A 17,779-nucleotide genomic window follows, 5' to 3' on the forward strand; every position below is an offset into this window, starting at 1 on the left:
ATTTCTATATCCTTTCCTTGTAGATTTCACAAGTTGATTGCAAAGATGCCCTAGAAATGATATGTAACTTAGAATCTGAGGGTGATGAAAAAAATGCTCTTGTCTTATGTACTGCATTTTTATCACGTCAGCTTCAACAAGGAGATATGTACTGTGCTTGGTGAGTTGATTTTATTTTGAAAGGAGAAGTTTGTTCAATAAGATTACAGGATAGGTTGTGCAGATAGCTTAACATTTTAAAAAATCTTTTTAGTGTTACAAAGACAAAAAGCTTATTTTCAGATATTATATGCTGTGCAAACTGATTATCAAGTAGTTCATATTCTAACTTTAAAAATTTTATATTAAGGAACACACAACTCCTTAGTATACCAGCAATGATCATATAATGATCAATTATGATTAATTTTTAAATGTTGGAAGATGAAAGAAGGGCTTATGTCTAATGCCACAATAAAAAATTTTTTCACATACGTAAGCAACCTTTGATTTAATGTGTGTATTTTCTCTGCATGTTGCAGACTTTTTTACTACATAACTAGCTGCTGGTCATTTATTTATGTATAGAAATATAGTTCATTGCTGTGAGGTATCATTCTTCTTCACTAACTTCATGGTACATTTCCTAGTGGGCAAACCTGTTATATATAATCCTTTGGGAGGATACAGCTAACAGAGATGATGACTTCAGTTAACTCAAAAAACTTAAGATCAACTGTCTTAAGTTAGTGTTAGCTAAAACTGACAATTTATCTGGTTAGTCAACAGCATTATTAGTCTTCAGTGTTGTGTTGGTATTATGGAAAAACAAAAGAAAATTTATAAAGAACTAGAGAGGTGAAAGTGGCCAAGACTGGAGAGACAGATTTTGAAGTCCTCAATATGAAGGTTAGAATCCAGTAAATGAGCAAGTTATTTAAGTGGATGGTGGAAAGGGCACAGTTTCTAGGAGTGGAAGCTGAGGAACTAATAGGAAAGGCCTATAAGGTGGAGAATACTTGAGGGGGGATGTTGAAGCAAGGAAGATTTTTGTGGAAGTTAACTGGAGGACAGAGGAGAAACAGGACAATAGGTAAAAGGGAGGAAAATTCATCAGTTCAGTAGGATTACTTTCTAAGAAAATATAGTGTAATTGCATTTGAAATAAATTTCAAAGTTTATTTTTTCACTGCTGTGGCACAGATTAGTTATTTTCTTCTGGGTTCTGTGTCATCCTTGATTCTTAACATTATCTAATAATTTAAATTTAAGTTAGAAGATAAAAATTAAATGCTTTTTAAAAATCATTATGCCATCGAAGCTTTTTATATATACACACACGTTTTGCACTTTCTTATTACTTTAAAGTTCAGGGGCTTCCCTGGTGGCGCAGTGGTTGAGAGTCCACCTGCCGATACAGGGGACACGGGTTCGTGCCCCGGTCCGGGAAGATCCCACATGGTGTGGAGCGGCTGGGCCCGTGAGCCATGACCGCTGAGCCTGTGTGTCCGGAGCCTGTGCTCCGCAACGGGAGAGGCCACAGCAGTGAGAGGCCTGCGTACCGCAAAACAAACAAACAAACAAAAAAGTTCAGATGTGACCCAAAGTTACCATTTGTATAACTTGTTTAAACGTCAGGTGCTTTCCTAGTAAAAGGTAGTGAGTGCTTCTCTTAGATTCAGAAATCTTAATCAGTAAAATGATAAGTCATATCTTGATTTTTATTTAATAAGTTTTCAGAAATTTGAGATTTTTTTTCTTTTAAACCTCATTCCACATATAGAATTGGAATCTATAACCAGTTTTAATTTCACATGTAATTACTAGCCTGACATGTTCATGATTTTACATTATAGCTCTAGCTTACTTTTTTACTTTTTTTTTTTTTTTTTAAGGGAACTCACTCTCTTTTGGAGTAAATTACAGCAAAGAGTAGAACCATCTATTCAAGTGTACCTAGAAAGATGTCGTCAACTTTCTTTGTTAACCAAGACGGTATATCACATTTTCTTCCTGATTAAAGTTATTAATTCAGAGGTAAGAATGATCAAGGTATCTTATCTTAATTTCAAATATATAAATTACCTTTAATAAAAGACTTTAACTTTATTATTTTGGCACCTCTTCCAGTGATTTTTGTTTATTTCATTTAGTGTTTTGAACGTTGATTTTCTTATTAATCCTTGATGATACTTGATACAGAGAAACTTAAAAATGCAAATGAGAGCCAGGGGCTTGCTCTTAGCCTGAAGAAAAGCAATATACATAATACTTGCATTTTACCATTCCACAATTTTTACTGCTAGGTGTTATACTATTTTGATAATTTGGCTCTATAGAAATTTAGAAAGTGTAAAGAGAAATATAGAGATAGCTTCCTTTGCTAGCAGTCTGGCAGATTACGGTATCTAAAAATCCTTCTACAAACGACCCCAAAATACCTGATAAAATAAAACAAACATTGTTCTTAATGTATAGCAGCTGAGATTGCAAGAATATTGGGGAAATCCCTAGGCTCAAAAAGAAGAGAAACCTAAAAACTGGAGTAGAAATTTGAGCTGATGCTAGGGTTTTCCTACCCTGGTGAGGATTAGGGTATGTTACTAAGGGGTTTGAGTTTTTATATCCACACAGGAATAAGACAAGAGGTGGGATCTTGGGTCCTTTCAAGGTGGGGATTTAGAACTGAGTTCTGTGTTCCCCTCCTTCCCTCCACCAACTTTTGAAGTACTATAATTCCATTGAAAAGTGGACTAGAAAAATATTATTACTGTGTAACACAGGTGATGATAGGGAACCGTGTGCATGTCTGACTGGACTGTGGGTCAGAGGAGGAAAATGTTTTCCCTAATAAATTGTAACCACAGGTCTGCCCTCACACGATTTGGGGTCCACATTTACCCTGCCATATAACCAGGAATCCCCACACCAATTGAGTGTCAGGGAGGAAGACCTTTTCCTCTCTCTTTTCTTCTTAGTTATGTTGGCTGGTCTAAGAATTAAACTGACACAGGACAGATTAACAAGAGAAGATCAGGCAAAAGTTTAATAACATGTATACATGGGAGAGACCCAGGAAAACTGAGTAACTCTTCAAAATGGCCGAAACTCTCACCTTAAATACCATCTTCAGCTAAAGACGAGAGGACGTTGGGCGTAGTGGTTTAGGACTTCAGAGGAGAGGAAGGCAATTCACATGAAGATGGAAAAGCAATGTTTTGGTAGACCAGTGGTGTGCTAGGCCATGCAGAGACTATTGGACACAGTGGACTCTGATACCCAGGCCCTGCAGAGTTTCTCCCCACCACCCCTAGCCCATATTCTTTGCAGAGATCTCTGGTGACAGCTCTATTCCAGGAACAGGCCCTCTGTCTAAATTCGTCTAGGCAGTAACAGGTAGGGGTGGCGGGTAACAGGAAGAACTTCCTTAGTCTTCTGTTTCTGAAAAGTAATCAGCCTAACATAATCCTCACGTCAAAGAGACACATTTGGTGGTGACAGATTTTGCTCCCTTACATAAGTAGTATTTAAGAAGGTAAGGATGGAGTCCTGGGCTGGTAATGCCTGGGATCCCTGGCAGAAGCAAATGAAGAACTGCTTTGGAGGGACATACCTTCAGTACAGGATTCTTAGATAAAACCCTTCTTAAGATGTGTTCACCGTCAAGATTTACAAAACATAGAACAGTCTGCCATGAGGGAATTTTAGCAGAGAGAACTAACAATAGGATTAAACATGCAAGGATAAAAATGATAAATTACATATATTTAAAGACATAAATAAGTTAACCATCAAGCTCTATTAAACATATGAAACAATCTGACATGAATGAATTTCAGTGGACAGAAAGAATGATAGAATTATTTGCCTAATACTTTAAATAATACAGTTACAGATAAATTATAAAATACATATATTTAAAGATATAAAATAAGGAATTGAAGTATGAGAGAGGTCCTATAAAAATGACCAAGCAGATTTTAAAAAGAGTCAAAAGAACTTTTAGAAATACAAAAACATAGTCATAGAAATGAAAACACTTAATAGGTGGATTAAACAGATTAGACACAATTCAAAAGGGAAGTGATGAGCAGAGATTGCGTGTTTCCATTTATCTATTAGCAAAAATCAGAATCCAACTTTTACAAAATTAATATTTCTTATAGTAACCCTTGTAGGATGCACTTGGTTTCCCCTTTAAATGTACACGGAAGCCACTTTCCAAAGTTGCTAGCACTGCGTGGAATGGTATATGCCAGACAGGTTTTAGAAGAAATCCTTGAAAACCGGGATGTAACATGACAAGAAGTATTTTTAATTAATGTATAATTTTGTTTTTGAAAGTAGAAAGCAAAAGACATTCTTTTTTAAAAATATCTTTTAAGATCTCTAGCTGGTCAGTAAATCTTATGTGTATCTTTGCTTTTTTTCTCCTGAAACAGTTTCTTTTCATTTTCAGGAGGAAAGAACAGGAATGAATCCTTCTGCTTTTCAGTTTTTCTTTATCGGCCTTGTTAACTCATCCTGCTTTTCCGTTTTATATTTCGTAGTGCTGCAGTTAAAAAATAAACTTAACGATAAGTTTCTATGTTACTATGTAATTTTAAAATATAGGTTGTGCCACTACTTTATATCTAACTTAAAGAGCAGCATGACAAAGTAGATGGAACTTGAAACTAGAAGCCAGACAAACTGGGTATAAATCTTGACTTGTTGACCACCTGGTAACCTTAACCACTTTGGATTTCATTTCTTAATCAGTGGAATTGAGGAGGTTAGGTAAAAGGGACTCTCCTCCCTCAACCTTACACCCTGCTCACAAGGGACCTTGTTGGAGAGGGGGGAAAAATCTTGGACAAGAGCTACATGTTCATTATGGTAGCCATCAGACACTTATGGCTAGTTAAGTAAAATATAAAATTCCATTCTTCAGTTACAGTAGCCACATTGTAGGTGCTCAGGAGCTCCATGTGACTAGTGGCTACCATATTGAACAGCACAGATAAAGAACATGTCCATCACTGCAGACAGTTCTGTTGAATAGTGCTTTTCTAGAGAGACTTTGGGCTCAGAAGTAAAGCACATAAAAAAGCACCTAAAGCGTGAACTGCTTGGGAAAGTTGTCCAGGGCAGCAGGATAATGTGCAATGTGGTAATTGCTCTGCCCCCAAATCTTGTTTCCCGTAGCATAAAATGTCTCCCTTTGTTTTTATTTTCTGATATCTGATCAAACAGAGGTTTTATCTTAAAAGTAGAATCATAGATGAGTATTGTTTTAGGACTGTGAAAGAGACCTTAAAGTTATATTGTAGTGACTACGTTTTAGTGTAACTCATTTTTTTTATATGATGAAATTTAGCCTCAAAGTTGATGATTTGGGTTAACTGGTGCCCCCCCGTTTTCTCCCCAGAACTCCAGGAGTTCTCGAAAATTATTGCCCAGCTACTCAAATATTACCTAAAATAATTGTTTCCTTCTTAAACTCTATTTGAGATCTGCAAAGGAAATGGCGCAAATAGCTTGGTTCATCATTTTTTTTATGCGTTTTCCTAGACCCCTGAAGTCAGAGTTGAAAAATACAGCCCTGCCCTTAAGGATCTCATATCTATTGATGGAGACACACTAACAGTTGCAATGTAATATGGGTCTTTCAAATATAGTGGAATATCAAGACTCCTGAGAGGGAGAGCGCATTGCTGAGCATAGTGCCTGGTGTAAAGTAGGTGCTGATGGAATAAAAGGAGAGGGCCCTCTAACCTACTGGTCTGTTGAGACTGTCAAATAGTGATGGCCAAACAAAGCTGCAGAGGGAGAGTGTTCCTAGTAACAGAAAAACAATGAAAGGTAGTGTAAAGAAAAACTGTTTTCTCCTCTGTCCACTACTCACTGAATACTTCCTGATCACCAAGTGTGTGGAGATTTTTTCCACACCAGGCAATCCTCTGATTCTCCGGACCTCAGCTGGTTGTCCTACAATTTAACTCAATTCTGACACTGTTCACCTAGAGATAGCGTAGAATCCATAGGTTAAGGGCTCAGTCTTACAAGACTGCCCCCCCTCCCGCCCCAGCATCAGCTACCAGTCTTGAGTCCAGGGTGTCACCTGTGCTTCTGACCAGCTGGCTATAAATCAGAGGTTTCCACAACTTTCTGGTCAGATTTGATTAATTTACTAGAGTGGCTCACAGAAGTCAGGAAGACAGTTTACCAGCTAGATTACTGGTTTATTTTAAAAGGTTTCAACTCAGGAAAAGCCAGATGGTAGAGATGCACAGGGCCAGGTATGGGGGAGAGAGTGAGCTACTCTCCCCCACCTCTGCTTGTTCACAAACCCAGAAGCTCCCTGAACCGAGTTCTTTATGGGTTTTTATGGAGGCTTCTTTGGCCATTGGTAATAGATTCAGCCTCCACCCTCTCTCTCCTCCTTGGAGGGAGGGGAGGGGGACTGAAAGTTTCAACCCTCTGATCACAGGTTGGTTCCCCTGACAGCCAGCTCCCAGCCTGTGGTTATCTAGGGGCTTTCAGAAATCATCTCATTAATAAACTCCAGTGTGATCGAAAGGGCCTTATTATGAATAACCAAAAAACACTCATTTCACCTATTTCAAAAGCTGGGAACAAAAGATGCCCCTATAGCTATTATTACTTAGGAAATTACAAAGGTATTAGGAGCTATGTGGGAACTGGGGGGGAAGACCAAAATATATATTTCTTAGCAGTATATTACAATATCACAAGTTGTATCAAGACATGAGAGAATGGCATAGTTGGGGAACTACAGTTCACATTGCCTGGAGTGTAGGCTGTTTGGGTAGGGAAAAGATAAAAGATGAGGCTAGACCAGATGAGGCATAGGTCAGATTGTGAGGGCCCTTTTGTATTCATTCCATGCTAAGAAGTTTATATTTAATTCTGAAAGACATGGGTAATAACATTTAAAAATTTTAAAGCAGGGTAAGCCATTATGCTATGGGTGGATAGGGAAGGGCTGAGTGGGATGTAATGGGGAAGGAATATCAGCATGTAAGCCTTGGGTAGCTTTGGGTCAAGGATACTAGGCAGCCAGAGTAAAGGAATAGAAAAGGGGGATACCAGAGATAAAACCTTGCATTTTTCAGAAGATTGCCTGCTGCTGTGCCAGTGCTAGAGAGGGGGATGAGTCTGTAGTCCTTCTCTGAATGGATCTCACTGAGGTTTCTGCTCCTGTGACTCATAAATTCAAGCTGGTGCTGTCAGTACTTTCATTAACTGGTACTATTAAGTAGGTTTTTATTGGCTAATTACTTGTTTAATCACATTGTACTTACGGGAAATTGTGAATTCAAACTCAGCTCTTAAAACCAGTTGTTACATAACCAGTTTATGATCTGAATATTACCTATAAACTTAATTTTCAGTCGCACACACACAAAGATGAAAACTCAGAAGAATAAAAATTTTGACATAGTTTCTTTTGTTGGCCTTATTTCTTAAGGTTTCAAATGTATTTATAACATTAAGGTGGCCAGTTAGCATCTCAGCCTCTTTCACTCACTTTCCTTTTGGCCCACAAATCTAAGCTTCTGTTTTAGTAAAATATTTTATTTCCTTCTTAACCTGTAAAAATACAGATCCTCTCTCAGCTTTTTTGGACTTTTTTTGACTTTCTTGCCCTTTGATCTTATGTCACACATATTTCATTCCCATGAATGTGGCCACATCTTGTGACTGGCTTATTTTTCATATATTTGTTCTCTTTTAGCCTTGTAAAACCCATTTTTATCTTTTCATTACATGTATCTTTCAAATGAATCTTACCTTTATTACTGCTATATTATAATAATAGATCAAGATGCTAATTCAAAAGGAAAAAAGTTTGTGTCTTCTGCTACTCCTAATTCTTAAGATGGTCCAGGGACTTCCCTGGTGGTCCAGTGGTTAAGACTGTGCCTTCCAGTGCAGGGGGCGTGGGTTCAATCCCTGGTCAGGGAGCTAAGATCCCACATGCCTCGCAGCCAAAAAACCAAAACACAAAAAAGAAGAAATATTGTAACAAATCCAATAAAGACTTAAAAAATGGTCCACATCAAAAAAAATCTTAAAAAAAAAAAAGATGGTCCAGCCATGAGGTAGGTGATTTGGCATTCAAATTTATGATAGAACTAGAATTCCCAATATTAAGGAACAAAAACTTTATTCTCTTAAATGTGAACATCTCCTTTCATTACTAATGAGTTAGGAATTATGGGGACATTCTCAGTTTTGTAATTGGACTAAGGGTTTTGTTTCAGAAGGATTGTAAATATAAACTTAGGAAATGAAATTTGTGATAAAGTTAATGACATTTATTGATCACTTACTGTGTGCCAGACATGATACTAAACTATACCAACTACTTTAGATAGATGATATCTATTAATGCTCACAGCAGTTTCATGAAGTTTGTGTTGTTTTCATCTCTATTTTATATTGTGATATGAAAAGTCAGAGAAGTTAAATAATGTCCAAGTTTGCCTAGCCGTTAGATGATTTTATACTCAGGTCTTAGCTCCCAACGTTTATGCTTTTTCTGCTATTCTCTACAGTTCATTACACACACACACACACACACACACACACACACACACACACACACACACACACACACACACACACACACACACACACACACAGCTATAATGCTTTGGAAGGGGTATCTGCATATATTGGCTATTGCAAAATTTGAGAAAAGCAAACCTCAGCTTTAAAACTACTGAATTCACACATCTGTGTTAATGAGTGTAAATTAAGATAACATTTCTTACTTGCTTTTTCACAGACTGAAGGGGCTGGACTTGCCACTTGTATAGAACTATGTGTAAAAGCTCTTCGCCTGGAATCTACAGAAAATACTGAAGTGAAAATATCTATTTGCAAAACCATTTCGTGCTTGTTGCCTGATGATCTGGAAGTTAAACGTGCTTGTCAACTGAGTGAATTTCTCATTGAGCCTACAGTAGATGCGTATTATGCTGTGGAAATGTTGTATAACCAACCAGACCAGAAATATGATGAAGAGAATCTTCCAATACCAAATTCTCTACGCTGTGAGCTCTTACTTGTATTGAAAACTCAGTGGCCCTTTGATCCAGAATTCTGGGATTGGAAAACCTTAAAACGACAGTGTCTTGCATTAATGGGAGAAGAAGCATCCATTGTGTCTTCAATAGATGAACTAAATGACAGTGAGGTTTATGAGAAAGTAGCAGACTATCAGGAAGAGAGTAAAGAAACTTCCATGAATGGTGGAATTGGTGCTAACTCTGGCCTTCTTAGAGACATTTGTGATGAAAAGCAGAAAAAGAGAGAGATAAAACAATTAAGAGAGAGGGGATTTATATCTGCTAGGTTCAGGAACTGGCAAGCCTACATGCAGTATTGTGTGCTGTGTGACAAAGAATTCCTTGGTCATCGAATAGTACGACATGCTCAAAAACATTACAAAGATGGGATTTACAGTTGCCCCATATGTGCAAAGAACTTTAATTCTAAAGAAACGTTTGTCCCTCATGTCACATTGCATGTTAAACAATCTAGTAAAGAGAGACTAGCAGCTATGAAACCATTAAGGAGGTTGGGAAGGCCTCCTAAGATCACAGCTACCAACGAGAATCAGAAGACTAATGCCGTGGCCAAGCAGGAACAGCGGCCTATCAAGAAGAATAGTCTCTATTCAACAGACTTCATAGTGTTTAATGATAATGATGGTTCAGATGATGAAACTGATGACAAAGACAAATCTTATGAGCCAGAGGTGATCCCAGTCCAGAAACCAGTACCTGTTAATGAATTCAATTGCCCTGTAACTTTTTGTAAAAAGGGCTTTAAGTACTTTAAAAATTTAATTGCTCATGTAAAGGGACATAAGGATAATGAAGATGCCAAGCGCTTTCTTGAAATGCAAAGCAAAAAAGTTATTTGCCAGTACTGTAGACGGCATTTTGTAAGTGTTACTCATCTCAATGATCACTTACAAATGCACTGTGGCAGTAAACCATATATCTGTATACAAATGAAATGTAAGGCCGGTTTTAATAGTTACGCAGAGCTCTTAACCCACCGAAAGGAACATCAAGTCTTTAGAGCAAAGTGCATGTTTCCTAAATGTGGGAGAATTTTTTCAGAAGCTTATTTACTATATGATCATGAAGCACAACATTATAATACTTATACTTGTAAGTTCACAGGTTGTGGTAAAGTTTATCGTTCTCAGAGTGAACTAGAAAAGCATCTGGATGATCATAGTACTCCTGAAAAAGTGCTGCCTCCTGAAGACCAACTTAATTCATCTGGAGATTCTGTTCAGCCTTCCAGAGTGAATCAGAACGCAGAAGGGAACACTGAGAAAGAAGGATCTGTGCTTCCTTCGGAAAATAACATTGAAAACACCTTCCCAGCAGACAGAAGTGATGCTTGGGATAAAAGCAAGGCAGAATCACCTGTGACCAAACAAGACGAGATTTCTGCTTCAGAGCTCAGGCAGGCTGATGGACCACTGCCAGATTGTTTGGGAAACCCTGCTCCTGCCCCTCTGCTTCAGGCCAGTGAGGCAGCTGTGTCCATTAAGGTGTCCCTCAATCAGGGGATCGAGGCTAACTTTGGAAAGCAAGAAAACTCAGCTGTGCAAGGCACTGGTGAATCACTGGTCACAAACTTACACACACCAGTTGAAGATCCTTGTAATGATTTGTGTCATACAGGTTTCCAAGAGAGAAAAGAACAGGATTGTTTTAATGAAGCCCAGATTACTCAGAATTCTTTAGTAGATTCGGAAGCCCTCAAAATAGATGACCTTACTCCACAAAACTTAGAAAGACAAGTGAACAACCTGATGACCTTTGCTGTGCAAAATCAGGCAGGATTTCAAAACAGTTTACCAACTGCCAAGTTTGAATGTGGAGGTAATGTTAAAACATCGTCCAATCTTTATAATTTACCTTTGAAGACATTAGAAAGTATCACATTTGTTCCACCACAGCCCAACCTCAGTAATTCTTTAGGAACTCCATCAGTGCCTCCAAAAGCACCAGTTCAGAAATTCAGTTGCCAGGTTGAGGGATGTACTCGAACCTATAACTCTTCACAGAGTATTGGGAAACACATGAAGACAGCACATCCCGACCAGTATGCAGCATTCAAAATGCAACGCAAAAGCAAAAGGGGTCAGAAAGCTAACAACTTGAATACACCAAATAATGGAAAGTTTGTTTATTTTTTGCCATCACAGGTGAGCAGCTCTAATAATGCATTTTTTACACCACAGACCAAAGCCAATGGGAATCCTACTTGTTCTAATCAGTTGCAGCATGTCTCACCTTCCATTTTCCCAGCTCATTTAGCAAATATGTCAGCTCCACTGTTGCCCTCAGTGGAAAGTGTCATAAATCCAAATATACCTTCTCAGGATAAAAATGAACAAGGTGGTGGTATGTTATGTTCCCAAATGGAAAATTTATCTAGTACTACCTTGCCAGCACAAATGGAAGATCTAACCAAAACAGTTTTGCCTTTGAATATCGACAGCGGCTCAGATCCTTTCCTTCCGTTACCTGCAGAAAGTAGTTCAATGTCTCTCTTCCCTTCACCAGCAGATAGTGGGACTAATTCTGTTTTTTCCCAGCTGGAAAATAATACAAATCATTTTTCCTCACAGATCGAAGGGAACACTAATTCCTCTTTTCTAAAGGGAGGTAATGGTGAGAATGAAGTTTTTCCTTCACAAGTCAATGTTGCAAATGACTTTGGTGGCACCAGTGCCCAACAGTCTGCACTGGAAAAAGTGAAAAGAGACCGTGGGCAGGGCCCAAATGGGAAGGAAAGAAAACCCAAGCACAACAAAAGGGCTAAGTGGCCGGCAATTATCAGAGATGGGAAATTTATCTGCAGCAGGTGTTACAGGGCTTTCACTAACCCCAGATCTCTGGGAGGACACTTGTCTAAGCGATCTTACTGTAAACCACTGGATGGGGCAGAAATTGCTCAAGAACTTCTGCAGAGTAACGGGCAGCCTTCTCTTCTTGCCAGCATGATTCTCTCCACAAATGCAGGAAACTCGCAGCAGCCGCAGCAGTCTGCCTTCAGTCCAGGAGCATGTTTTAAAGATCCATCATTCCTGCAACTTCTTGCTGCTGAAAATCGCTCCTCAGCATTTTTACCAAATACATTTCCTCGGAGTGGTGTGACTAACTTTAATACAAGTGTTAGTCAAGAGGGAAGCGAAATTATTAAACAGGCTTTGGAAACTGCCGGCATTCCCAGTACATTTGAGGGTGCCGACGTGCTGTCTCATGTCCCCCCAGGTTGTGTCTCAGACCCAGCACCAGTAAATGCAACAGTGATGCCAAATCCACCTGTGCCACCCCTGCTGCAGACTGTATGCCACGCAAATCCCCTGCTGACAGACCAGAATAGGACACCACACTCCAAAACTCCTTCCACTGAGGAATGCAACAGTTTGCCTGTTTTTCCAGCAAATGACTTACTACTGAAGACTGTTGAAAATGGTCTGTGCTCTAGTTCATTCCCTAATTCTAGTGGGCCATCACAAAATTTTATCAGTAACAGTTCACGAGTTTCCGTTATAAGTGGTCCTCAGAACACAAGGTCTAGTCATTTAAATAAAAAGGGAAACAGTGCTTCTAAGAGAAGAAAGAAAGTTGCTCCTCCACTAATTGCCCCTAATGCTCCCCAAAACTTGGTAACAAGTGACTTAACGGCAATGGGACTTATAGCAAAAAGGATTGAGATACCAACTACTAACCTTCATTCAACTGTAATTCCCAATTGTGAACCTCAGGGTTTGGTGGAAAATCTAACACAGAAGTTAAATAATGTTGACAATCAGTTGTTTATAACTGATGTGAAAGAAAACTTTAAAACCAGTCTTGAGTCCCATACAGTGTTAGCTCCCTTAACATTAAAAACTGAAAATGGTGATTCCCAAATGATGGCTTTGAATTCATGCACACCTTCAATAAATTCTGATTTGCAGATTTCTGAAGACAATGTTATACAAAACTTTGAAAAGACTCTTGAAATTATTAAAAGTGCTATGAATTCTCAAATACTTGAGGTAAAAAGTGGATCTCAGGGTATTGGTGAAACATCACAGAATGCTCAAATAAATTATAACATTCAGCTTCCTTCAGTAAACACTGTACAAAATAACAAATTGTCCGATTCTTCTCAGTTTTCCTCCTTCATAGGTGTCATGCCAACAAAAAGTAACATTCCTCAGTCTGAAATATTACATAAGGAGGATCAAGTACAGGAGATTTTAGAAGGCTTACAGAAATTAAAATTAGAAAGCGACCTGTCCTCTCCAGCACCCCAGTGTGTACTGATAAATACATCCGTGACACTGACTCCCACTCCTGTTAAATCAATTCCAAATGTCACACTTGTTCAGCCAGTTTCTGAAATGATAAGCAACATTCAGTTTAATGACAGAGTTAATAAACCCTTTGTGTGTCAAAACCAAGGCTGTAATTACAGTGCTATGACAAAAGATGCACTGTTTAAGCACTATGGTAAAATTCATCAGTACACTCCAGAGATGATTCTTGAAATTAAGAAGAATCAGTTGAAATTTGCTCCATTTAAATGTGTAGTACCTACATGTACAAAGACATTTACAAGAAATTCAAATCTCCGGGCACACTGTCAGTTGGTGCATCATTTTACAACAGAAGAAATGGTAAAATTAAAAATAAAAAGGCCTTATGGAAGAAAATCTCAGAGTGAAAATTCGTCAGCCCCACGAATTACACAAGTAAAAAGACAGCTAGCTATGACAGAGGAAAATAAAAGGGAATTCCAGCCTGCTTTAGAATTGGGAGCAATGAAAGAAAATACCCTCACTAATATAGCAGTGATCCCAGAAAAACAACTTCTAGAAAAAAAAAGTCCTGAAAAAACAGAAAGTTCTTCACAAGTGATTACAGTTACTTCAGAACAATGTAATACAAATGCTCTCACAAATGTACAAACCAAAGGACGGAAAGTTAGGAGACATAAAAAAGAAAAGGAGGAGAGAAAACGCAAGAAGCCAGTTTCTCAATCTCTTGAGTTTCCCACAAGATACAGTCCCTACAGACCTTATCGATGTGTTCATCAGGGTTGCTTTGCTGCCTTTACAATACAGCAAAACTTAATTCTGCATTACCAAGCTGTACACAAATCAGATCTACCTGCATTTTCTGCAGAGGTTGAAGAGGAGAGCGAAGCTGGTAAAGACAGTGAAGAAATTGAAACGAAACAAACTGTGAAAGAATTTCGATGTCAAGTGAGTGACTGCTCTCGAATTTTCCAAGCAATTACTGGCCTAATACAACACTACATGAAACTTCACGAGATGTCTCCTGAGGAAATTGAAAGTATGACTGCTTCGGTGGATGTTGGGAAATTTCCATGTGATCAGTCAGAGTGTAAATCTTCATTTACCACGTATTTGAACTATGTTGTTCATCTTGAGGCAGATCATGGAATTGGGGCAAGGGGAAGTAAAACTGAAGAAGATGGCATATACAAGTGTGACTGTGAAGGCTGTGACCGAATATATGCGACCCGGTCTAATCTCCTCCGACACATTTTTAATAAGCATAATGACAAACATAAAGCTCATCTGATTCGGCCAAGAAGATTAACACCTGGTCAGGAAAATATATCAAGCAAGGCAAACCAAGAAAAGACAAAGTCTAAACATCGGGGGACAAAATACAGATCTGGAAGGGAAGGAACCAAAATGCCGAAGACCAAACGAAAGAAAAAAAATAATTTGGAAAACAAGACTGCAAAGATTGTGCAGATTGAAGAAAATAAGCCTTATTCTCTGAAACGTGGAAAGCATGTATATTCTATAAAGGCTAGAAATGATGCCTTATCTGAGTGTACTAGCAGATTTGTCACCCAGTATCCATGTATGATAAAGGGGTGTACATCAGTCGTTACAAGCGAAAGCAATATAATTAGACATTATAAATGCCATAAATTATCTAAGGCATTTACATCACAACACCGCAATCTTCTCATTGTCTTCAAACGGTGTTGCAACTCACAATTAAAGGAAACTTCTGAGCAAGAAGTTGAAAAGAGTGATGTGAAAGATTCTGACACAGGTATATCAGAGAGCAATGATAACTCAAGAACAACTGTAGTTCCACAGAAGGAAGTTGAAAAAAATGAAAAAGATGAAGTGGATGAGCTAACAGAATTATTTATTACCAAATTGATAAATGAAGACAACACAAGTGTGGAGACCCAAGCTCAGACCTCTTCAAATGTTAGTAAAGATTTTCAGGAAGATAACCCCTGCCAGTCAGAAAAACAGAAAGCAAGTAATTTGAAGAGAGTTAATAAAGAAAAAAATGTCTCCCAAAGTAAAAAGAGGAAAGTTGAAAAAGCCGAACCAGCAGTGGCAGTTGAGCTAAGTAGTGTGCACAAGGAAGAAGAGACCGCCGTCGCAATACAGACCACTGAGGAGCATCCTGCATCTTTTGACTGGAGCTCGTTTAAACCAATGGGATTCGAAGTATCATTTCTGAAGTTCCTTGAGGAGTCTGCAGTGAAGCAGAAGAAAAATACTGAGAAAGACCATCCAAATAGTGGGAATAAAAAAGGGTCCCATTCGAATGCAAGAAAAAATGTTGACAAGACTGCTGTGACTAATGGAAATCATATATGTTCTTGTAAAGAAAGTGAAACCTTTGTACAGTTTGCCAATCCATCACAGCTTCAGTGCAGTGATAATGTAAAAATTGTTTTAGACAAGACTCTTAAAAATTGCACTGAGCTTGTCTTAAAGCAACTTCAGGAAATGAAACCTACCGTCAGTCTGAAAAAACTTGAAGTGCATTCAGATGATCCAGATGTGTCTGTTATGAAAGAAATTAGTATGGGCAAAGCCACGGGGAGAGGGCAGAACTGATAACTCATGTGCTATCTATACATTATTTACAGTTTTATTTTAAATAGGAAGCCATCAAGCATGCTAGAAGTGTGTAACTTTTTTTTCTTTTGTTGTTGCTGACATGAATTAACCTGGCCAAAAAAGAAAAAAAGAAAAGGAAGAAAAAATCAACATGACGTTTGTCATGTAAAACTTTTTTTTATCCCTATGGGACTTGAGGAACAGAATCAATATTTCAGTTACTGTAAATAGCTGAGCTAAACCTCAAATTTCTATCAGCCAGTTGCCCTTTCCATGAACTAAACTGAATTATCTGTGTGACTGATATGTTTCACCGGGTCACTGCTCATGTGTAACAGTACTTTGTAGATACCTTTTTTGTATATATTTATTATTGTAAATCATTTGCTGCCACCAGCAGTGTGTAAGTCTAAACTATTAAATGACACATTTATATTTGGAATTTTAATTTTTAACTAAGTGATCAAGTTTTTAAAACTGTTCTTTTATTGTTTTAAATTAAGAATTTTTTTAACTAAAACTAGAAACTCTGCCATAGTTCATTGATTTTTACATAAAACATTTATTTACAAGACTATCTCAAAAAATTACTTTTCACAAAGTAGGCACATTATATCAACACCTTGCTCTGCTTTGTAAATTTACCCTCCAGGATTTTTTGGGTGGTACTCATGTGAAATTAAAGCAGATTCTTTAGCAATTTCCTATAGCTGCAGTTTTCTTTTCAGTTCTTCTAATTGGATATAGTTACTATGATTCCATGAAATATAATGGAAATGTGAATAAAGAATTTACTACATCAAAGATTTTAAACATTTGGTATTAAAAAAAAATCCTTTGTGAATGTGATAGAAACTAGTAGTGTGGAGCAGTGTAAATATATGAGGTGGTGATTTGTGAAGTAGCCCAGTATTGCCTTAAATAAAATCACATTTCATTTCTCGTTTTATACATGTGATCTTATAAAGGTTTTTGGGTTTTATTTGTTTTTTTTCCCCCATTTTCTGAGATTTATAGATTGGTGTATAGCTTTAAACTGTATAAACTTTTGTGGAAAGATTTTTTTAAACATTTTTATAAATCTTAAAAATTGGTATCATCAAAGTGAGCCCATCTTGTGTTTATAAAATGCAAGAGTCCTTAAACATTTATAATTACATAGATGAAACACTTTCTATAAGGAAGTTGGATGTTTTGATTTTACTGTTTATAGATGTTAGATTGTACAGATTTGTCTGTATTTTCCCACCATATCTAATGATACTTTTTTCATTAGATTGGTCTTCCAGAGCAGTATTAGTTGTTACAATTGATTATTTTGGTTATTCAGTATATAGTTAGCTCTTATAGATTAGCTTTATTCACCATATTTATACTGTGGATTTACGGCCAGAGAGAGAGGTTATTTCAGGAGAGTTTATGACCGATCTTTGAATTCCAATTAAAATCAGTACTGGAAACAAAAGAAAACATCCTTTCAAATTTACTTTTGTTTCTGTTCGCCATAAATAGTAGCATTGATTTTTGACTTTGTTAGAAACCAGTTGCATTCACAATATTATTAGCCTGAGATATTGATGATATTGTGATATGAAAATGTGTATATTCCCTGTGCAACATCAGACTTGCAGGAAAAATGAAGCACTTAACATTAACTGAAATTGCTGGTACTCTGAATAAATAAGCATGGTCAAGGAGTGAATTATTTTCTTTTGGTAAATATTTTTTTAAGTTTTATTATTAAAGTATTATAGTTTTATTTTTAGGGCCAAATGGGTTATATTGAATAGTTGGTTTCACCTCCTTAAGGTTTATTACCAATATGCATAAAACTTGACACATTAAAATCCCTAT

The 17,779-nt window shown here is 37.5% G+C and overlaps 1 protein-coding gene across 4 annotated transcripts in view; it reads left to right on the top strand.

The window, feature by feature from the left end:
- Window positions 1-16,881, top strand: part of ZNF292 (zinc finger protein 292) — an 84,650-nt gene extending 67,769 nt beyond the window's left edge. For all 4 annotated transcript variants that reach the window (XM_067011427.1, XM_059083111.2, XM_059083112.2 and 1 more), the window contains 3 exons: window positions 24-160; window positions 1,875-2,016; window positions 8,777-16,881. In XM_067011427.1, coding sequence (XP_066867528.1) covers window positions 24-160; window positions 1,875-2,016; window positions 8,777-15,922 — 7,425 coding nt within the window. In that variant the 3' untranslated portion in view covers window positions 15,923-16,881. The remainder of the gene's footprint in view (window positions 1-23; window positions 161-1,874; window positions 2,017-8,776) is intronic.
- Window positions 16,882-17,779: the final 898 nt, after the last annotated feature.

The sequence above is a fragment of the Kogia breviceps genome, chromosome 13 (assembly GCF_026419965.1).
Source record: "Kogia breviceps isolate mKogBre1 chromosome 13, mKogBre1 haplotype 1, whole genome shotgun sequence".
Taxonomy (NCBI): Eukaryota; Metazoa; Chordata; class Mammalia; order Artiodactyla; family Physeteridae; genus Kogia; species Kogia breviceps.